The 23,929-nt window shown below is 44.1% G+C and overlaps 1 protein-coding gene across 2 annotated transcripts in view; it reads left to right on the top strand.

Annotated features, from left to right (window-relative positions):
* PAK5 (p21 (RAC1) activated kinase 5) overlaps positions 1 to 23,929 on the top strand; it is a 166,183-nt gene that overhangs the window by 90,822 nt on the left and 51,432 nt on the right. For both annotated transcript variants that reach the window (XM_081148684.1, XM_081148685.1), the window contains exon 3: positions 14,654 to 14,868. In XM_081148684.1, the coding sequence (XP_081004810.1) occupies positions 14,665 to 14,868 (204 nt within the window). In that variant the 5' untranslated portion in view covers positions 14,654 to 14,664. The remainder of the gene's footprint in view (positions 1 to 14,653; positions 14,869 to 23,929) is intronic.

Raw genomic sequence — 23,929 nt, 5'->3', positions numbered from 1 at the left:
CCTGACTCAGAAAACAAATGAAGCACCTGAGAAGAGGGATATGCAACCACAGACCTTAATTATAAGAAACAAAGGCAACAAAGGCTCGTGGCTCTTTGGGGACAGCGTGAAATATCAATTGGATATAAATGAAGTTGTGAGTCTGAGGGAACTGTTTTCTAACGATTCAGACGCCCATCTACAGGGACGGGGCTGAGTCCACGTTGTCGCCACACCTGCAGGGATGGGGCCTTGTCTGCACTGACACAGCTCCGCTTGATACCCGGTTGAGACTGGCATCGCTTGGCAATTGCCACTTTGTAGGACTGACTAGGAAAATGACTAGTTAAAATTTAGATAGCTGCCAGGCCGGGCGTGGCTCAGTGGTTGAGCGTCAACCTAGGATCCAGGCGATTGGGGTTCGATTCCTGGTCAGGGCACATGCCCGGGTTGAGGGCTCCATCCCCAGTCGGGGGCATGCAGGAGGCAGCCGATCAATGACTATCATTGATGTTTCTATCTCTCTCCCTCTCCCTTCCTCTCTCTCTGAAATCAATAAAGCTATATTTAAAAAAAAAAATTTAGATAGCACTCATATTGGCCAGGCAAAGTTGTTTCCATATGATAACACTTTTAACTGTAACGCTGGGTAGTGTTTTGGCTGATGAGGAAGCGGGGGCAAGGAGATCCAGGGTTGCAATGTTTAAGTGCTCTTACCCACTCCTTATTTCTATCCTGTGCACAAGGTCTGGGAGTTTCTACCTCCCAGTGTGCTGGGAGGAGTGACCAGTGTTTCCAGACCCTGGCTTTGCTGGGCCAATGAGAGGAAGGGGCCAGCACTGGGCAGAAAAGGGTGCTGGCAGCGCCAGGGCAGAAACCCCAAGCGTGAGAGCCCTGTGCCCGCCAGCAGAAGCTGGGGCGCCTTGAGTCAGGGTTGGTTACCAATCGGGTAAACACTCAGGCATCTTCTCTCTGTTCCTAAAGGACCTGCAGTCATCTCAGTTCCTTTTCAAAGAAGCTGCTCAAGTTCAAAGAGAAAGCGCTGTCATCTCCTAAATGATACAAAGTGCACACGGGGGAAAAACAGAATTTGAAGCAAGATATGTCATTCTGGCTCTTCCCGGGGCTCTCAGAAGTCTAGTCTGGAAGCAGGAAGCCAGCAAAGTCTGCCCTCTGCCAACTGCATCTTTTCCCCTCCTTTGCCCTCGGTCCGCACCAGGGCTGTGCTCCAGCCCGTTTTAGGGTACTTCCACCTCCCCGAAGGCACCAACTCTTTCCTGCCTTGGTGTCTGTTTAAATATTTGAAACACCCTGATCCCAGTTCCTGCCCCCAGCACCCCCAATCCACATACCCCATCTCAGCTCAGGCTTCGTTGGTCCAATCCTTGGTGTCAGAACAGATTCTCTCTCTCTCCCTCTCTGTCTCTCCTTCTCTCTCTCTCTCTCTCTCTCTCTCTCTCTCTCTATCTCTCTCTCTCTCTCACACACACACACACACACACAGGCACATACATATCCCTTCCCAGACTTCTCTTCATCCAAGCACCTGTCACACTCTACTTCAAATTACATAATTACTTGTCTGAATTCTCATGAGGGCAAAGACCCTATTGTGTGCATCAAGATATTCTAAGTGCTGGGTGCATGGTAGACACAGTGTAAATGGTAATTGAATGGATAAGTGACCCATCTGAGGAACCCAAAAATATATATTTGGCCATATCTGGAGCCACAGTTTGCAGCATTTGCAATTAATCGCCATATATTTATATGTCTAGACCTATGCCTTTGAAAAACATGAAACCTGGGGAAATCCTAACCCGATGACTCTCCGGAGTAGCCCCAGGATAATGTGAATCACATAAAGTAATATTCTCAGTATGCAATGGAGGAAATCGGAATTCAAAATGACATGGTAAAACTGGAATGTCAGAATAAAATCCAGTGAAGAAAAGCACAAGGAACCGTGAGTGGAGAGGAGAAATCATTTGTAAGTGAGATGGAAAATGAGAAGTGTCATTCGATAATATGTGGTGGGGATCATGAGACTGGGGCTTCCAGGAAAAATACGTAGACTTGGTCTCTGCAGTAGCTGGCCTCTGAGCACCGCTCATCATGAGCCTTTCCGTGTGCTTCCAGCTGCCAGGCTGATGGCTCTCTTTTCCATCCCGAGCAAAGCTGTGCAACCTGGGGACAAGATAGGCTGACAGCTTGGTGAATGCACACTCCCAGGAGTAGCTCTCTACCCATTGATCTCTCAGGAGGGGACAGACAGCCCCTTCTCCCCTTAGGTGAGATAATTCTGAGGCAAGTTTTACACTGTTTCTCAGAGTTCCTCAGCAGGATAGAGCCTCAGTGACACACTATTTTAACGGGTTAACTAACTCAGCCCTAATTATCTACCTTTCCCTTCACGTAACACTCCCTTCTTCCTTAACAGTGGTCCCTGTACTTCCCAAATAAACTCCTTGCTCCCAATCCTTGCCTCAGGACCTGCTCTGGGGCAATCTCTAACGTCAAGAAGGTCCCAGTCAGGGTACAAGTAAGAAAAGAGAGTCCACCTCAGGTGGCTCAAATGAAGACACTTCAAGGGATGCCTGAGGGTTAAGGAAACAAGCAACCGATAGTGGGGCCCCAGGGACTAGGAACATCACTAGGAAGCCTTTACTGTCCCTGGGCCTCAGGGGACAAGTGCAAGTGTTTTTTCAGGCACTGTGACCATGTAGGAATACAGCTACTTACGAGGCAAAGTGCCAAAGCGGGAAGAAGGAAAGAAATACCCAGCTTGTGTCACCTACTGCCCTCACGTTACCTGCTCGTGTCTCCCCCAGTGGCCAAGCCATCCAGACACCAGTCACCAAGGGAACCTGGGTCAAGTGTCCACACGAGTCAGCCTCCTGGGGCAGAGAAGGGCGGATACCGGATTTGGCAGAGCTCACGTGGTAGACCTTCTTAGCACACTGCAGTCTTGGCTCCTGTTGATGCCGTGTCAGATTCTAGTTCTATATGCTCATCTGTACTGATGAGCTCAAAAAGCCTTTCTTAGCCACTATAGAGATGACTTAAAAGTTAAGGCATTAAGCCCTGGCCGATGTGGCTCAGTTGGTTGGAGCATCAAAAGTTGGCAGGTTCAATTCCCAGTCAGGGCACATACCTAGGTTGCAAGTTCGATCCCCTTCATGGTCAGGGTACATATGGGAGGCAACCGATTCATGTTTCTCTCTCACATCAATGTGTTTCACTCTCTCTCCTTCTACCTCTCCCATTCCCTCTCTCTAAAAAGAAATGATCGTGTCCTTAGGTAAAGATTAAAAAAAAACACAACTAAGGCATTAATACCCATTAAGGAAAAATCAAGGCTCATTTAGCTCAAAGAGAAGAAATCTGAAAGATCAATAAATATTGTCCATTGCATGTAGCAATAGTTTGCTAATCAAGGAGATGGGTTCCAACATCACAGATTTTTTAATCAGAAACTTCAAGGGCAGATATGGAAATAAAGCAGGCAGAATGGGGCTGCACTTAGGAACAAAGACGATTCAATTGACAGATGAAATGTTCAGTAAATAAGCAGTAGCCGAGGTAGCCTTAACAGCTGATATTTACTGAGCACTTGCTGTGTGCTATGAGCACCGTGTTACCTCTTGAAGTCCTCAAAACAGCCCAATTACATAGATATTGTCCCCTTTGGGCTGGTTTGCTAGAGCTGCTGTAACAAAATATCAAAAACTGGGTGCCTTAAAACAACAGAAATTTATTGACTTACAGTTCTGGAGGCCAGAATTATCTGAGATGAAGGTGCCAGCAGGGTTGGTGCGTTTTGGGAGCTGGGAGGGAAACGCCCTCCCGTGTCTTTGGTGGTTGGCTGACAATCTTTGGCGTCCCTTGGCTTCTAGTCCCTTGTCATCTTTGCTTGGCATATTCTGTGTGTGTGTATCCAAACTTCTACTTTCTGGGACACCAGTTATATTAGATGAAGGCCCACACTACTGACCCCATTTTAACTAATTACATCTGTAACAACCTTATTTCCAAACAAGGTCATATTCTGAGGCACTGGGGTTAGGTCTTCAACATGTGCATTTTTTGAGGACACAGGTGAACCCATAATGCCATTGTAAGAGGAGAAAACTGTGTCCACAAGAATTTAGGCAACCCAACTGCAGATTTTGGTCCTATTTTTATTGTTGACACTATTAAACGGTATCCAGCAACATTTGGCAGAAGCAAGAGGCCAGCGCTATGGAAAGGCAAAGACAGAGTTGGGTTAAGATTAGAGCCATTAGGACCAAGCTGTCCCCAGGGAGGAAAGAGATCATATGAAGGGCTGGAGGGGAGCATGTGTCTGCAGACCCTGAGAGGTTGGGGCTCACAGGGGGGGCCTAGGAGCAGGAAGGAAGTCAAGTTAGATCCTCTGTCCAGCAGCTCTTCCAAGAGACAGGGGTGTTTGCCATGGCAGCCATGCTCCCCACCCCATCCCAAATGTCCCGAAATTGCCATCAGGTCTGCCTTCCAGCCAGCTTTTAGTCATGAAAAATATCTACCTATTTATTGGAAAATGGGGGAACTCCGTACTTTAAAAAGAGGCTTAAAAACACTGATGTCTGAAGAGACACTGGACATGAATGAGTTTAATCAGTTCCATCATTAGTTTTTTGATAGGGGTGGAGAACAGATGTGTTTATAGAAAGCAATCGAGGCCATTGAGGATGCTGTGTGAATGTCCCCGGGAGGAGGGAAAAGAGGGGCGGCGTGTCCCTTAGCAAATCCATATGCCCAAATTATTCATGAAAAAGAAAACGGACATATCGCCAATAGCTTCCTTCCCGCACGTGTCCAAACCTCGAACGCTGCCTTTCTTGAAATCTTCCGTGCCCCCATGACTTTCATAGCTTCAGTGTCTCCTGATTCAGTCAGAGTATGTGAATCACTGTAATTAGCGACTTCAAAGCTCCCGTTGGCTTAAAGAAATAGGTGTTTGTTTGTCTTTCATTTCCCAGTCCAGCGGCCTTCCACATACTCATTCAGGAACCAGAATCCTCAGGGAATGTCCCAGGTCACATACCTGGTACAGGTGGCAGACCTGGGACCCAAACCCAGGAATTCTATTTCCAGAGAGTCAATGTGTCCTTAACAACCTGCAGATCCCAGCTCCAGTCTCCCTGTAATGGTAGCTGGCCAACTTCTATAACAAAAAAAATAAAATAAAATCGAAATTCCCAATGGCCTGGCACGATAGAAGTGGATTTCTCTTTTACATCACTGTCCATTGTGAATGGTCCTGCTGGCAGCCTGCCACGTGCTCCATCAGGGACCCGGGCTGCTTCTGTCTTAAGGTCCACTTGTTTCTCTATCCCACTGGCATATGAGGAAAAAGAGGGAGCTGAGAATCACTCAGGGGAATTTTATGGGTCATGCCTGGAAGTGAGATAAATCATTTATCCATATTTCATTGGCCTGAACTTAATCGCATGACCACACCTAGCTGCAAGCGTGGCTGAGAAGTGTGGCCTAACGCTGTGCCCAGGAGAAAAAAGAAACAGCTTGTGTCACAAATTAAAATCTCAGAGCAAGCCACATGTACCAAAAAAAAAAGAAGAGAAAAGAAAGACAAGTAGGCAGAAGACGGCCCCCCGGGTTCCATGGAATCCTGGAAGGAGCTTTATTTGGGCCCGCATTAATGGAAACTACGTTGCAGCTGCAAACACGGGCAGCTCTGCTCTCTGAAATTTCTGAGAAATAAAAATGATCGTCAACATGAATGAGTTCGTTTATAGGCACTTTATTCCCAAGAGAATGGCTAATTGAGGCCTCTATGTAAAAATACAATTATTCACAGAGTGTGGGACATGTGTTTTTTTTTTCCTGTTCCTTCTGGAAACAGAATGCGAGGCAGGAGCCTAAATTGCAGCATGAGCTATTTTTGGTTAAACAGAAGTTAGAGAGAGAATGTGACTCTTTGAACAGAATTCCTCAGTAGGTTTGTGAAATCTCTGGAGGTTTCTAATGAACGATGTAGGATCGAAACAACCCCTAAAGAGAAAAGTATCAGCCTTTCTGTTAGTGCTCTAGCAGTGTGATTAACTTAGATTTACTCAAGAATGGAGTTCTAAACCCAAGCACCCTAATGTCTGGAATGGAGGTGGAGTGGCTCTCAGCCCTGCAGCATCTTTCACAGGATCCATAAAGCTACCTCCTCAAGCTTGAACACAATGAGGAATTTTTATTTAATCCATAGGTCCTTCCACGGTAGAACCTCACCTTTCCCATGGGTGAGGAGCTATGTCCGAGATGGTCCCACCTCCTGGCCTCCTGCAGAGGGACTATGTCACCCTAGACTTTCCTCCTTAAATCTGTGCGCACATGAACAAGCTCTAGAACATGACCTGGTGCAGACTGTGGGGCTCACCTCAATGTGTCTCCTGTTCCTTCAGGACCTTGGGTCCTCAAGTTTATTCAGGTTTGAATTCCCCAGACTAATAAGACTACAGAAATTTCAGTTCAGTGTCTGAGCCTTTTGGCCTCTGCTTTGTGCGTGGCGTTGAGTTCTGGGATCTGTAGTTTTTCTGCATCGGGAAATGCCTTGGGAGGAAATGAAGCTCCGAATGTCATGTCAGGCACATCCCTTCTCTCCAACATCCTGGCCTCTCTAGTACCAGCTGCCTTAGTGGTCTTCTGGTGCCTGTGAACATAATTTCAAAATAAATTGTTAAGCTTTGCTGGTTGTCTAGGTGGAAGAGTTTGTATTCTACCCTTTTTAGAAATAGAAAAAAAATTTAGAGGTATATTTTAATAGTGGAATTCTAGCCACAGGAAGAGGTCAATGGTAAAAAAGCTTACCATAAGAGAAACTTACTTGGAATTTTCAAATCACACCTTGCCGAACCATCATGGCTCCAATTTGCTCTTCTAACATTAAAAGAAATCCGTGTACTAAAACTCTATAAACAACAACAACAAAGAAAGCCATAGAATAGTCAGATGCTATATGATTTATTTTAAATTATTTATTATGTGCCATTAGTATGCCAAGCAAAATACAGAATGCATATTGGTTATTAAAATTAAACCCCACCAGCTTTCTTTGATCTTGGAAATTTTGCTAAAGTTCGACATTTCCAAACCAGGTCTTGGTAACAAAGAGAATGGAATCTTCACTCTGCTAATTGCCAGCTGTGTAACTGTCCTGCTGTTCATTCTGCTGTGCTTCTGACATTGTTTAGAAGCCCTCGTGTGGTTGCCCAGGCCTCTCTGGTACACTCACGTCTAAGGCTTCCCACTCCCAGACATTCAAACTACAACAAGGGAGAAGAGGCCAGTGCCACTGAGGGTCCCCGCCTGAGCCTCTCAGTCCCACACTCCGCTCCCCCTTCCCTTCCTGTAAGGCTGGAGAGCCAGGCTGGGGCTGGAGTGTGGAAGCCAGGGCATGGATGTGATGCATGTCATTAGAATGCCAAGCTTCATGCGTGAGGGGAGAACCTGAAAGAGGAGCATTAAGAAAAGAGTCTTTTTAGAATTAATCCCCAGGTTCGTTAACTCCAGGAGCCATGGAGTCTCAAGGTGTTTGTTTGCTTTCTGGTTTATTTGTTTATAAGGCAGGTTCAATTCCACATGCATGTGTTAAATCTGTGTCTTAGCGAACAGACTTTCTCAGGTTTAGGTTAGCTCAGAAAAAAAGGGTGAGAAGTCACAGTTAGAATTGTGGGTCTCAGGAATATCTAAATCATGGTGACCGTGGGGGAAGCAGACTTTGGAGCTGGCCCTGCTTGTCGGGAGCTGAGGTCCTTGTGAACTCCCTCAGCAAGGCTGTGCCTTTCTTATTATATTTCTGCTGCCCACCCCCTGTAGCCTTGGAGCTTTTCTTCCCCTTTCCAAATGGCCTGGGGCCGTTCTGCTACCCAGGCCTTACTGCAGCACAGCAAATCCTACTGTATAACTTTGGTCCTAGTTGCATGCTAACTAGCAGAATCTCCCAGATTTCTGATTCCAAATCCATGTCCCCAGTTTAGCCCAATTTAAGTTTTCTCACCGGATTTTAAGTTACTAATTGGCCAGCTTGTGAATAGAGTGCACAGGGGTCAGCAGGCCTCCCAGCAGTGCCTGGGGTTGGTGGGGGAAGTCACACAGCCTACAACAATTAGGTGCCCATTCAGTAGCGCAGAGTGTGGAGGCAAATTGCCCAGAAGGGATCTATGGGCAGAGAGGTCCCATGAATTTATAGCACAGTATGCTGTTGGATACGTAGGAGCTAGACAGGAGTTTTTAACTTGATTATTGTAAGAACAGATATTGGGGAAAGTTGGGAGGCAGATAAAGTGCCATTAAATCAATCAGATAAATTGTAGGTGAGTAATCTGCACTATTATTAACCTTCTCTCAGATAACCTATAATGTCGCAGCCTTTCAGATCTACTGTCCAGTGTGTTAGCCACTAGCCCCATGTGGCTATTGATAGTTAATAAAATTAATTCAAATGAAATACAATTAAAAATTCAATTCCTCAGTCTCACTAGCACGTTTTAATGCTCAAAAGCCACATGTGGCTGATGGCTGTTCCACCGACAGCTCAGATGGCCAACATGTTACCATTGGAGAAGGGCCTGTTCAACAGCGTTTTTAAAGAAGACTATTGTATTTATTTAAGGGAAGCAATTTGAGAGGTTCGTTTCTATGGAGTCCTTTTTTTCTTTTCTAATAAATATGAGGATAAACACACTTCAGTCTCTTTCCTGGAAACCCATTAAGGACATGGTACCAGATTCCTTCCATCTGTTGTAACAGGAAGGACAACTGGTATTTTGTCGTTATTTTAAATGCGCTAGGATGCCAAAGACAGTGAAAACATTCCACGTCCTTCTGTGTTAAGCTTTCCTTCCTCCTCCTGTAGTCTTCCTTTTGTGTGGGGAATGGTTTTGCGCAGAGGTGAACAGAGGAGGTGGCCACTATCTTTTGTGTCTCTGCACCGTAGAGTCAGAAGGGACTTCATGGGTCTTCCTACATGCAACCCCCATCTAATGCAGCAGCTGTGTTTGCCACACACTTTAGAGGTGAAGCTGTTTCTGCTCGAGAGTTACCAAGTGTAGACTGTGGCTCAGGAGCCATCTGCAGTCATAGCTCCTACCTGTATATGTGGACAACGTCAAAAAAGCAAAGAAAACTAACTACTGTAATTTTGGGTTTGAGAGAATACTCATTTCTAACTTTTGTTTTTTAGAATTTACTGAATATCTATTATGGGCCAGGATTTTACATATAATAACCTTAAGTACTGACATATGTAGCAGGCATCCTATAAATGTTATGTATATAAGTGGGTTGCCTTCCCAGTGGCATTGGGTAAGTATGACTTGGAGTAAAACCTGTCCATGGAAAGTAACCATTTTAAAAATCGATGCATTAGCTCCCGAGCTGCCTTCAAAAGCTGAATTAACCTGTAATGTGTGACTATTTCCAGCATTACTTCTACAAGAAAATATAGTTCTTCCTCCTCTCTGATTCTCTCCCTTCCTTCTTTCTTTCGTTTGTCCCTTCCTTCAACAAATTCTACATTCAGAGAATAAGAACAAAGCTGTCCCTAATCGAGCTTTCCACAGGATGTGGCTAATTTTCCTGGAAGGATCAGGAGCCTGTGACAGGAACAGGGTCCATTTTAAACTCAAGGCCAATTTCTGATTTGCAAATCAGAAAGCAAAATTAGAAATCACTTTGTGGCCAAATCTCAGCACCCAAACTAAGCTACATACAGCCGGTCTTCCTTTCTTTGAAAAAAACAAAATACTTTTACTACATACCTTTTTACAAAGCCTATAGGAGAGATTTATTTAGGTTATAACCCAAGAAGAAATTCTAGTCTCAGGAGAATAGAGAAAGGAAGACATTTAATATGATTGCACTCAAATATAGAAGAAAAGGCATATGTGAACCACTTAAAAATAATAAAATAACCACTTACAATGGAGGTAAATATAGAAAACTTTCCAACATATTTCTAGAAGGATACTAGTTATGTGTTTAGTAATACCATGTGTATAAATAAAAAATATATAAGAAATAAAAGATAGCATGTAGCTTTTATAGTAATCTGAGTTCCAGAGAAACCATCGTACATACACTTTATTAAACGTAAAATAATAACTAAAGCACTTTTTACTTCCAAAAATGGATATTGCCTTCCATTTGAATATTTGTTGTATATGTCCTAAAATGTGTGGTATACATGTTGTACGACAAGATATGTAATTACAATTATAACCATATTTATGGCAAATTTATTATAGAAATTTCCACTGGCTTCTACAAATAGCACACACACACACATATAAATCCGCATGTGTACATCATAGGCTTTAAATTAGGGATTTCTATGTTCTGGAGATTTATTGCTGTATAACAAACTACCCCAAAACTTGTGCTTTTGTGGGTTAAGAGTTCAGTCAACACTTGGCTGGGTGATTCTTTTAGTCTACGTAAATTTGGTGGAGAGCCCTCCGAGGCGCAGCCAGCAGGTAGAGCGGTCTGGAGAGTCCATGGCGGCTTCGCCTCCGTGCCTGGACCTTGGCGGTGGTGGCTGGCGGGTCGGGCTCAGCTGGGACTGTCAGCCGGAGCACCTGCCTGTGGCCAGTCCAGCATGATGGCTCGGGGTGGCTGGGCTCAGTACTCTAAGAGCAGGTGCTCCCGGAGACAGGAAACAGAAGCTGCCGGTCTCCTAAGGCAGGAACCAGAACTGTGGCACAGTCCCTATTGGCAGCCCAGATTTAAGGGGAGCAGAATTTTACTCTGCACCTTAATAGGAGGAGTGACGCAGATTGTAGCCATGTTTACTCGTCTGCTCTGTGCCCTGGCTAACAAGGTGAAATATGGCAGCATGGTTAAGAATGTGGAAGGCTAGCTCTGCAACTGATGAGCTGTGGGGCTTTCCCTTCCTCCTCTCCTCATCTCAAAACGAAAAATAGTAATAATACCTATTAATATCTTATGGAGTTGTGCTAAAAGTCAATGTGGCAAGCAACACAGCCTACATATACACACAGATACAAATATACATCAAAGTACTCAAAACATTTTGTTATTTTTAATTTTTTAAAAGTCTGTCTGAGGTGGTAGGGGGAGTCTCAAACATACAATGTGTCCAACAAAATAGATGTTTATTTTTCTCTTTTTTAATAGCCTAGGCATGGAGGCAAGCTCTGCTCCACCATATAATTCAGGGATCCAATCTAACTGAGAGCCATCCTCAAGATGTGGTTTCCAGTGTCCTTCTAATGCTCACCATTTCCAAACATTGGGGAAAAACATAGGGACCAAGTCTAGGGCAAGCGTCTATATATCTTCAAGATGACCTAGAAGTAGCATACATAATTTTTATTAATAATTTAGTCCCGTGGTCACTGGTAGCAATAATGAGAATTGTAGTTTCTGGTCAGGCATTCATATGGCTAGGAAGAAGGGATTTGAGGGTGGTTTTGCTTTGGGGGACACGGTTCATTGTGTGCCACATTTGTTGCTGCTCAATAAGATAACTCAATTTTTGAATAACTGATGCACAATGATGACTATCCAGTTGTTCCTCCACACCCCACAAGTTGTACCTCCAAGATATGCTTCCCAGGGCCTTTTTTTGAGAGACTTTTTAATAAAATAATTTGACATTTACAGGTCAGGGTTGTATCTCAGTGAATATTTTTCTGATTTTAAATGGCCTTTAGCCTTGTATTTATGAGGCTATGATACATAACATGAAGCTGGAGACTACAAACAATAACTATCAACAGCAACTATTATCAACAATAACTATCATCTAAGCATGACTATTGCCTTTGGTACTGCCAAAGATACGGGATGATAACTAGAGAGGAATGTGGGAGAAATCATTAAAAACAGGAGCAGCAACAGCAAATACTCTCTTGGTTCTTTTGAGAAATGAAATGATATTCCATGAGTGTTAAAGATACCTAGCCAAGTTCCATTATCTGACCAAAATGTTTGGTTTTGGATAGATTATACTGTAATAGTGACATTTTCCTACCACTTTTAATATACATCTTGTTAATTTTCAAAGCTCCAGTTCCCACAGCATCAAAGAAACTTAGAATTTTATTGCTGAATTGGGTCATGGGAAGTCTGATTTACTATAGGAAACCATTGGAGGTTGAAGGGTCTCTTGTGGACACTTTGCTCATGGCTGTGCATTGAACTGTTTGGAGAGATAAGGGGAAATGCTGAGCTGCTTCTAGTTGGGATTAAAGTGTTGCATCCTGGTTAGGATCTACAGAGCTTCTCTTCCAAGCACTGCTCAGATGGCATAATTCAGTGCCGGAGAGGAGTCTTCACTTGAAGTCAAGAGTTCTGATACGTTTTCTGGTGGCCTTGATGGACATAGTGCTGAATTTTACTTTTCTCTTCCTCCTTCCCTTCCCTTCTTCTCCAGCTCATTCATAAATAAAAATAAAGCACTTTCTTAGTGAGTTAGTGAAGATCTTGGGTAAGATGTCATAATACAGAATCTCAAAAATACAATGTGCCCAACAAAATAGCAACTTTCCTGCCTGTGTCTGACCTATTTGTAAATTCTCTTATCATAGGGTAAAATATGCAGTCATTGGTATCTGGCTTTCTTCAGTCAACATTACAATTGTGAAATTTATTGAAATTGTGAAACTTCTCTCTATAGTTCCTTCTCACTGCTATGTAGCATTCCACCATAGGAACATACCCCAATTTACTTACGCATCCTACTGTTATGGGCACGTGGGTAACTCCCAGTTGGGGACTCTTGAACAAGTAGGCAACGAAAACTAGTGCATGTAGAAAAGAAGACACCTAAAGCAATGGCTTACATGATCCTTTTATTCATAAAGCCCTCCTCTTCTACTGAGCGAATATATTTTAATACCGACCCTCTCGGTGGTAATGTAGGTTCCCTCTTTTTTTAAAAAAAAAAAAAATATGTCCTTATTGATTTCAGAGAGAGGGAAGGAGAGGGAGAGAGAAAGATAGAAACATCAATGATGAGAGAGTCATTGATCGGCTGCCTCCTGCACACCTCCAACTGGGGATCGAGCCCACAACCCGGGCATGTGCCCTGACTGGGAATCAAACTGCAATCTCCTGGATCCTAGGTCGATGCTCAACCACTGAGCCACTCCACCTGGGCAGGTTCCCCGTCTTTACCTGAGAGCTCAGAGAAAGCCTGCTGGAGAAGGGCTCCAGAGTGCAACTCTGCCTTACATTTGCAAAGAGAAGGGCAATCTTTGCTGAGTTTATATATTTCATAATTCTGACATTACCGAAAGTAGGAACGATAAAAAGGGCCAGAAATCTTCCCATTCTCCAACAAACCTACTCAAATTAAACAGTAAGAATAAGCTGAAGAGGAAAAGGCATTTTGGCATTTTTTTCAAAGATTCGAATTTCAGAGGGCTATTATTATGCATGACACAGAGAGGGAAAGGCAATGCTATTTCAATTACCTTCACTAGAACTCCACACTAAGTACATTTGGGACACAGTTTCAAGATTCAGAAATTAGGAGTTACTATTCTGGCAATATTTTCTTTCAGCCCCACATGGGGAATTGCTTCACAGGAACACAACTCCTACACTAAAATCAAGGTTTGGTGAAAACAAAACATTGCCCCAAACTACTGATCTTACCAATGCACTGGTTTTTTCTTTATTAATTTACATATTTAAAGGAGCAAAAACTTCATCTGTTATAATATATCACAATAAAGTTAATCTTCTAAAATATGCAATAATTTTATTAACAACTTCATTGGCAATCTTCTTTAGGGTGTTAATGCTAAAATTTTGCATAGTGGCCACTAATCTCCATTGTTGCTACTTCATATTTGTGTCTCACTCTTTGGCTCATTAAATATAATTAAAAGTATACATTAACCAGAAGAGTTTGACATATATCTGCCACCAGCTAGCCAAGTGACCTTAGACAAATGATTTCATTCTAATACTCAGTTTTGTTCTCTTTGATATGCAAGGGTAATACTGTTGCTGACGCATAGTATTGATATCAGAAAAAAATGACATGTATATTAAGGCGGTGCTCATTGTTGTAACAATTAAACCCCAAAATTTCATGAGCTTACCCAATATAATTTTATTTCTCTCAAATGAAGTGTTCCTGGTTAGCACCGTCGCAGTCAAGACTCGTCTGAGTTAACACAATTGCACAACAGCTAATACAATTACCCAGATTGGACATTGTTACTTTGCATTCTTGTGACAGTTAGCTTTTTTCCATGCAACAATTTACTCCAAAATATAATGGCCTATAGCAACAGCCATTTATCTGTGTCCTGATTCTGTAGGTCAGCACTTTGAGTCCAGCTCGGCTAGGTGGTTCTTCTGCTGGTTTGCCTGGGCTCACCTAGCGGATAGCTGCTACTCAGCTAGGATATATGTCCAGTGCTGTGACCTGAGTGTGACCCTCCAATCAATGGGGCAGGGAACTATACTCTACATAGCAAGTGCAAGGAGAGGAAAAAAAATTTGAATGAAATTAACTACAAACCCTGAAAATCCAACTTTCATCTTTTGTAGCTGGTATATAGAGGAATGGCTGAAAAGATGTAACTGTGAGTGGATTAATAATTTCCCTGTGGTCTTCTGCTGGCAAGATACTAACAGCTGCCTCTTTTCTGTTTGCGTTTCCCAGGTTTTTGCATCATGTTTGGAAAGAAAAAGAAAAAGATTGAAATATCCGGCCCATCCAACTTTGAACACAGGGTTCATACTGGGTTTGATCCGCAAGAGCAGAAGTTCACGGGCCTGCCCCAGCAGTGGCATAGTCTGTTAGCAGACACGGCCAACAGGCCGAAGCCCATGGTGGACCCTTCGTGCATCACACCCATCCAGCTGGCTCCCATGAAGGTAAGGCGAGGATTTGTCTTTCAGTTGGCTGAAGAAGCATGTTGTCATTTGGTGAAGTGTATCATCATTACGGGCAAACTATAAAATGCCCAAGCAGTGTGTTTGTTTTTAAATATCCACAGATTAGCCGCAATTATCCTTCAGTGGTTATAATGCTCACCAATTGTTGTAAATTGTAGCACATGCAAAGGAACCTCAGCTTTTAGATGTGAGGTTTTTTAAAATCAGACATAAAATACAATCACAAAATAGGAAATGTTTATTTCACTTCAAATGATGTTTGCTAATCTTTATACGGAAGAATATTACCCACCCCTTCTGATAACTATTGGCAATAACTTTTGATTAAACGTTATAGTGGGCAAACTTTTGTTGTTTTGCATTTGCCCTCAAACTGTTTAAACTTTTCTTTTATATAATATTTAGTATTAGCATGTTTTACAGTAAATGATTTTTATACATATGCATATATACACACATGCATAGACATAGACATATACATATATGGGTTTTATATATGTAATCATATATATATGTAGAAACTAATTAGCCTACTCGACTGGTTAATAATAGGCAATATCTTACTATTGAACTTATTTCCCTCCCAAGAGAAAGCTAATGTTTAATTAATGACCAAATAATAGGGCGGGCCACATCTAAAAAGAAGTAGGGATTGGAAAAAATTTCCTGTTTTGGTTTCATTATTTTTTTCACATCCCAAGTTTTTATAAAAACTGGAAGTTGGAACATTCAATGTACCCAGAAAGGTCCTCTGCTATTGGTCATCATGGTAAAGGAAAGATGCCCAAGTGAAATGAGGGCTTATTTTCTTACCCTTGACTACTGTTATCATTTGACAAGGAACATTCCAGAAGGATACTGTAGAACATTCTAGAGTCGTAGTGTAACGTCCTAGCTGAAGGCCCAGGATACGCGCTCCCTTTTAGAGAGCATGTTTGTTATTGGGTGAGGACAGGGCATCGTGTATTTCATGATGGCTTTTCACTGGTCATAGCAGGCCCTGGCCAGCAGTAAAGGGGGAAGCTCCCATCTCAGTGACGATCCTCCATGCTCAGTGGACGTAGGACTTCAGAGGACCGTCTAGCTCATTTTTTCCATATTCTGGCTGAGCTGGCCTATTACCCTCTATGACAAAATTTAAAGGCCCCACTGAGAGTTGCAGCGAGGTTTTCTACATGCTGAGCTCCTGAGCCCTGTGATGCTCTTACTCACTTTATCGCTTTCTAGCCCTAATGCCAAATGTGTGAGCATCCAGTCTGACTGAATGAAAGGAAAATATTTGATATAGACACTTCAATGCCATCTGGGGGAAGACTAGAAAATACATCTCAAGTCTAGATCCAGCCATGGGTTTCTGCAAATGAGATCTCAGGCACAGTTTTACCTGCGAGGAAAAAAGTGAAATAAAAACAGACAAGAAATGATGAACAAGAGTCAGCAAGGTTGAAATTTTCTCAGAAAGAGTGGAGTTAATCAAATGCTTCTAACTGTACCTCATACTCTCACCAAACTTCTTTAGATTTATCCCTTCTCTCTCTCGAAATCCTATGAGTCGAGTTGGCACTGTCGGCAGCTCTTGAACAACATTGATGGCTCCAGGGAATCCTACTGACTCCACCAACCTCTTAGAAAAAAGAAAGGGAAAGGTTTAAGGGGCCAAAGTATACCACGCGGACTGGATGATCCTGACATAAAAGCAGTAAATGGAAGAAGGGTACAGTGCCCTATGTTGTAGCCAAACACCAGTCTTTCAGTATTTGTCCGTGAGCTTCAGACAGGCTGGTTCTGAATGGAAATCTCCCATTGCAACCAACTCTCTCTTCTTTGTTGATTTGGGTTTTCAGCTGTTCCTAATCAGAACTTTCTTTAAATTGCATGTCATGCTTACCAGGACACACCTCTTGTATGTAGATTTTTTTAGATCAGTGTTTCTCAAACTACAGTCCCTCAGAATCACCTGGGGGGCTTGATAAGACATGATTGCTGGACCTGTCCCCAGAGTTCCTGATTCAGTAGGACTGGGATGGGGCCCAAGAATTTACATTTCTGATAAGTTTCCAGGTGATACTGATGCTTCTGGTCCTGGGACCACATTTTGAGACTCTTGATTTAGGTAATTATAAAGGAATTTATCCACATAATATATTATCAATGCAAGTTTATACTGGCCAGGATTTCTAAAATTTCAGAAATTTAACCAGAAGCCACAGGTTGACTCAAACTTGTATCAAAAGCTAAAGTTCATATACAATACCAATGGCATGTAGGCAAACTGAGATAACCTGAACACCCAAAGGTGTGGGGAGGAGCCCTCTAAAACACTTAGCAACTATCTTTGAGAAACTATCTTTTATATCTAACGTCATTTTGTCTATAAGAACATCATAAGCAACATTACCGAAATTCCTGCTGAGGTAGATGTGTAAAGGGCAGGCTGAATGGTCACATTTGTTCTTGCCAGGAAAGCAGACTTGGACTCTCTTAACTGTCTCATTGCCTGTTACCTTCTGGAATCCCTCCTTCCCTTTTCAATGTGCCTTTCAACCTTTCCACTGCCACAGAGACTGGAAGAAAAGCATCACACTGGCCCCAAATTCTCACACCCAGTTTCTAATTTGCAACCAGACCTAATATTGGAGACCCAGCTGCGTTCGGTTACCCCACACCCTATCTTTCCTCCTCCTGTGCCTTTCTTCCCCAAAGGGTTAATGATTACTTTGTGTGCCCCCACATATACCCCTCCAAAGTATTTGCTTTTGACAACAGGACCATAGGGAAACAACAATAATTCCAAAGAGAGAACCTTCTTTTGTAGTATCAGACAGGTGAGGAGTGGTGGTGCTTTTGAGCAAGAGAAATTTTCCAGTTTGCTTCAAGGAAGATTAATTGGCCTAGCAAAGTTTGGAAAAAACAACAATAATAAAAATCAGAGATGTCAGTGATCAACCATGGCCCTGATCAGGCATGTTTGCATAGGTGCCTCACCTATACCATATGTTGGACTGAATTCTTTAACTCAGTTTTTCATTCCTCTTGCCATAGTCTCATGGAGGGCTAAGTACTTCTCCACCCCTTGAACTTGGACTTGGTCATGTGACTTGATTTTGACCAATGAGGTGATGTGAGCAAAGGGTTGAAATGGACAGCTGAGATTTCCCTTAGTGCTTTTACTCTCACCGTTAAGAACATGCCTTGGATAGTTCAGTGATTTCAGAAGAGTGAGCAGAACGACCCTGACCCATCTGCATCCCTACAGCTTGAAGCAGTCGCCCGGCCCCACATCCATTGTATGACACTGAGTGTGGGGTGGTTTGTTATGCAGCATTATTGAAAACTGACGGATACACCATCTCAGCCCTCATTTCTTTTCAAATGAGTGGTCTTACTTCATCTTTTAGGTACAGACATACCTCACTTTGAGCTTTGATTTATTGTGCTTCAAACATGTTGTTTTTTTTACAAATTGAAGGCAAGACCCTCCAGCAGCAAAAAAGATTACAGTTGGCTTCATTGTGATACTTTATCGCAGTGGTCTGGAACCGGCTGCAAGTGGTCTGGAACAAGACTTAGCAAGGTTAAAGAAGTGACTGAAAGTCCCACAACTAGTAACTGGAAGAGGCCCAGCATTCAGACCCCAACCTCAGACTCAGAAACCCATGCTCGTAACCGCCGTACCAGCCTGCCCCCTGATGATATGGGTGTGTTTAGACACGAGTGTTGCTTGCACAAATGCTGCTAAGTCAAAACAAAGTCACTTCCTTCTCACTCCCACCTTTTCCTCTGACAGATGACACAACTGACCCAGGCAGCTAAAGTGAATTTTCCCAAGGTCACAGGGCAATGAATGTCAGATGTCAGATATTGTTTCTGTGTCTAGGGGTGCTTCTGATTCGAGCATTTAGGAAGCCCAGAGCTAGCCCCTGAACTAGCACTCACTTGAGAATCTGACAGGGCTATCATTTAAATGCCTACCTCCCTACTATTCCTTATCATTACTGCCATCTGACTTCCTTTTCTAGCTGTAGAGCACTCGGAGCCCTTTGCAGAGGCCTTCATTATGCATGTAATCCATACAGTCTTCTCACGTGAATTAGGCAGAATATTTAATCAGGAGGTGGCAATGAAAGTGTGCACCAAGAAGCAAGTGAGAAAATGTCCAGATGTGCACTACTCGTCTCCGGGATGGCCTGGCTGCTCCTTGAGCTGATCATATTTGAGGTCAAACGGCGAACCTTCAGATCACAAGCTTCTCTCCCGACTTCTGTTGGTTTCCCACTGGGTGGCCTGCCCTGAAGTCCTGTCAGCTGAACTCCTCAAATGAGGACGGCTGTGCTTTGATAACTGGGAAATTCTCTATAAAGGGAGATGTTACTGTCAGGATCGCCTTATTGGCCCTACTGCTTCTCTCCGGCAGGGGTGACCTAACCGAAGATGATCCTTCTAAATCAAAAGGAAAGGCACGTGGCTCTCTGTGCCTCCCACACATGCGTGGAACTTGAAAGATTTAATTTTACCTCTCACTTAGCATCCTATAGAAATTGGGGCGCTAAGATGGCAACTGTGGGCTTCTTTGCAGCACTGTCAAATCCTAGTTTTTATCATTTTTGTCGTGTAATATTAAATATAAGCATTCTGTGGTTGACTCCGTTTAAACCAGGGAGAAAGCAGTTTATCAATACTTTGATCATTTCCAAGCGGCACATCTCTGTCCAACCGGCTGGATGCTCCTGCTCTTACCAATAGTGTTAAAACGTCAATGAAAAAAGCTGTGCCCGAGATGGCACTAATCTAAGCATTTGCTCTCATCACACAATCCACTGCCTTTTGAGAATCTTTGTACTAGTTTCTCACTGCTGCATAACAAGTTACCACAGACTTCATGGCTTAAAAGAACACACGTTTATTATCACACGGTTTCCAGGAGTCCGGGCAGGCTTAGCTGGGTCCCTCTGCTCAAGGGCTCACAGGACTGCCATCGGCTGGGCTCCACTGCCCTCTGGAGGCGTGACTGGGGAAGAGCCCCCTTCCCAGCTCTTAGGTTGTTGGCAGAAGGCACTTCTTGTCTGTGGAGCTCCTGGTAACTTGCTTCCTCGGGACCTGTGAAACTAAAGTGACCAGCATCTGCCCCCAGCCCTCCCAGCATGTGATGGTGGGTCAGGCATAGGGTCACAGACTACGGGAGAGCGAGAGCCACTCTGCTTGGAGTCTTATGTATTTATCACAATGGGATCACAAAGGGATGTCCCAGCACTGATGCCATGTCATGTAAAACAACCACGGGAGTGACATCCCATCGCCTTTGCCATGGTCTGTTGGTTAGAAGCAGGGCACAGGACCTGCCCTCACCCATGGAGAGGGGATGACACACAGGCAGGAGCACCAGCAGGGGGTGTTAGCCTCGGGCTTGTCCACCCTGCTCCCCATTGTCTCTCCCACATGCAAGATACATTCACCCCAGCCCAAGGTCCCCTCAGTGTCATCCCATGAGGGCATCATCTTAAAGTTAAATTGCGGTCAGGGGTGGATAAAGGGCTTGAGTGTCATCTGTTAAGCACTGCTGCTGGGCCGCAGTTTCTCTGCAGCTGGGGACCTGTGAAACTAAAGTGACCAGTATCTGCCCCTAGCCCTCCCAGCATGTGATGGTGGGTCAGGCATAGGGTCACAGTTACAGACATTCCAGTCAAAACGGGGGAAATGGAAGGTAAAAAAGAGTCACTGGTCCGGAGCTCTCGTGAAACCAGCCTGGCAGATGCTGGGAGTTCCTCCCTGAGCTGTCGGGGCTCAGGAACGATGCTCTGTGGCTCAGGCCCCACCCTCCGGTTCTGGGTTCTGCTCCTTTTCATGAAAGGCAGCCTGTGTTTGTAGTTTTATCAGCCTGCTTCTATTGCCGCTAGAATTTGAGGAGTCTGACAGCCTCCTTTTGTTTTGTAAGGTCTCTGTCCCTTTTAGCAATGTTTTTGTTTAAACAGTTTCTCGATGACTTTGTAAACCTTGTGTGGATTTTGCTGTGGTTCACTCCATTAGGCAAGAGCTATACCCACAGATATTTTTAAGATAAACCCTCCTGTCATTTGGCCTACTGCTACGACCACTGAGGGACAATGCCCTTCAGCTTCCTAGAGTTTCTCTACTTTGATTGAGAAGATCTGCCAGGCACACCCTTAATTTCTTAAAAAGGCCTTTGTGGGATTGCATATCCTGACCTCCGGTCTTCCTGAGTTTTAGCAGCTGCACCTTCACACCCACAGAACAGGCTTTCTTGAGAGGCAGCTCTTCATTTTTGCATTTGCCATCTGGAGAAGCTCAGAATTTTTAAAGACATGAGATCCTAGTATGTGTTTTTTAAGTCCTTCCTTCAATTAATCTCTCTCCTCTTGCATTTACTATAAGCAGAAAGAAACCAGGCAGCACCTGCCACACTTTTCTTGGAAATCTTCTTACATATGTCAACATGTTTATCACTTCCAGCTTCTGCTTTCCACATAACTCCAGGAGACAATTCTGTATTGTTATGGACTGAACCCTGTCCTTCCAAAATTTATATGCTGAAGCCCCCTTGTGACTGCATTTGGAGACGGTCCTTTAAGGAGGCAGTTAAGGTTAAACAGGTCATAAGGCTGGAGCCCTAATCCTATAGAACCGGTGTCCTTTCTAAGAAGAGAAAGAGACACCTGGGGCATGCAGTCACAGAGAAATGAAGACACCACAAGAGGACAGCCATCTGCAAACCAAGAAGAGAGGCCTTGGAAGAAACACCTTGCTGACACCTTAATCTGGGACTTTCAGCCTCCAGACTGTGAGGAAATCAATCTCTCTTGTTTAAGCCACCCAGAGACGTTCTTTGTGATGGCAGCCCTAGCAAGCTAATCCGCACGTGTTCAGGTGTTTGTTACAGCAGCACCCCACTTCCAGATACCAACATTTTGGTAAAAGTTACCAAAAATTCAGCCGGTTATAACACACACATTTATTAACAGCCTCACAGTTTTCATAGGTCAGGAGTCAGGCAGAGTTTAGCAAGATCCTCTGCTCAGGCTCTCACAGGGCTGAGATCAAGGTGTCAGCTGGGCTGCCTTCCCATCCGAGGGCTCTACTGGGGAAGAGTCTGCTTCGAAGCTCATTTAGGTTGTTGGCAGAATTAACTTCTCTGTGGCTCTGAGGGAGGAGAGTCCTGAGACTAGGAAGGAAGACAGGTCAAGAAAGGGTGTGTTAATGAACAGGAACTGTTGCAGGCAGCTGGGGCCCAGTCCTGCTGGCGACGCCCTGAGGGACTTTATAGAACGCACTTCAGACTTGTCGCGGCAGGGAAGTTGGGGCATCTGCCCACCACCTCCAATCCCTCACTGGCTGTATGTGGCTCCCAGGAATTAATCTCCTAGTAAAATCCACCTGCCCCACATTTGGCCACGCGTGCCCCAGGAGCCAGAAAACACTTTCAGGCAGAGAGAATCAGGAAACCTTCAGCGTGGACAGGAGCTGCCTACAGGTGACCCCCAAGGTGGGCCGAGGAAATGCAGGCACAGCACCAAAGGCAACTGCACTGCTGTAGCATTAGCTTTCATCTCTTCATCAAGCATTGATTGTGAATGTGAGCCCACTACGCTCTAGGCAGTGAAGCTCCAGAGAAAGACAATGTTCGGTCCCCATCTCTACAGAGTACGTAGTCTAGTGGGGGAGAAAAATTTGAACAGACGAACAAAATATGATGAATGTTACAGTAGAATAGATAATATAATATATACACCCTCGGTTGTGAAAGCTTTGAGAATGGAGTGGCTATACTTCTTAGAAAATTCAGGGAAAATATCATTTTGGATTTTGAAAGAATATAGTCTTCATGCCTAATGAAAGATACCCCAAGATAAGAAAATAACTTTACCAAGAGGCAGTGACAGTGCCTTGCCTGAGAGCCCTCTGGAGCCAGACTCTCCAAGATCAATCCAGAACCACGGTTCTGCCTGCTCCAGGTATTGGACCTTGTGCAAGTCACTCAACCTCTGTGTGCTTGTTTCTTCATCTGTTAAAAGCAGGTATAGCAGTACTACTCAAAGGGCTGGCTGTTATTTAGAATATTAGTGGTCAATACACTTCTTAAAAATGAAACAAACCCAATTATCGCAAGTACAAAGTATAATACAAGTTGCCTCGTCTAGGAGGAGAGCCATGTTTTGGGTTTGCTTTCTCTCACCGTCAGCATGACAGATACTGTATGTGGGTGTCTCAGTTTTATAGATAACTCCCTAAGTTACACAGAGTGTGGCTTCTCTGAGAACAGCAGAGACCAGCAAACACCCCAGATCTCTTTCCCTTGGGGGTGCTTTCAAGTGAGTTTCCTCAGGGCGGGTTTCGGGTGATCTCTTTCACCACAGACCTGCAGGATGCCGCAGGCCATTCCTTCCACCGAGAGGCAGGAGCCGGGGAAACGGCTGCGCTGGCAGGAGCACCCGTGACATTGGCAGCCGCCCCCGCCCTCCGCCCGCCCGTCTTTGCTGATCTGCCAGCTTTTAGGCTGAGAGGCCCCATCCGCTGGAAACCCCAAGCCAAGGTCCTTTCCTGAAGGCTGCAGGGTTGGGAAACGGGTGTGTTCTTTTCAAAGAGCGCCAAGGGGAGGTGCGTGTGGAAACAGGTTTCTGCAAAACCCCAGTGTCCTAAAGCTGGATCCCGAATTTGTGGAGCAGGAAACGGGCCACGTGAGCAACGTACAATAAAACCCCAAAGTGAAACTCTCTGGTACGCCCAGCAGATAGTTTCATTCACAGAAGCAAAAGCACTCCTTTGGGGAACTATTTGTAATAACCTTTAATTTTTTTAAGTCTCATTTTTTTAATTCTCACCCGAGGATATGGTTTTTATAACCTTTAATTTTGTTCAGCATATGAGAGTAATTCTTAAAGTACAGGAAACTATGGAGAAGGAAGATCTAGCGTATCTCCACTGCCCCCTTTCGTTTGTTTTCACCTGATGCTGTAACTCCCTTGGTTCACAGCCTCCACTGTCTCAGCAGTTTTCTCCCAGTGCCCCCCAGGCCAAAAGGAATCGT

This window comes from Miniopterus schreibersii (assembly GCF_964146895.1).
Source record: "Miniopterus schreibersii genome assembly, chromosome: 10".
NCBI lineage: Eukaryota > Metazoa > Chordata > Mammalia > Chiroptera > Miniopteridae > Miniopterus > Miniopterus schreibersii.
This window is presented reverse-complemented; position numbering and strand designations above follow the sequence as displayed.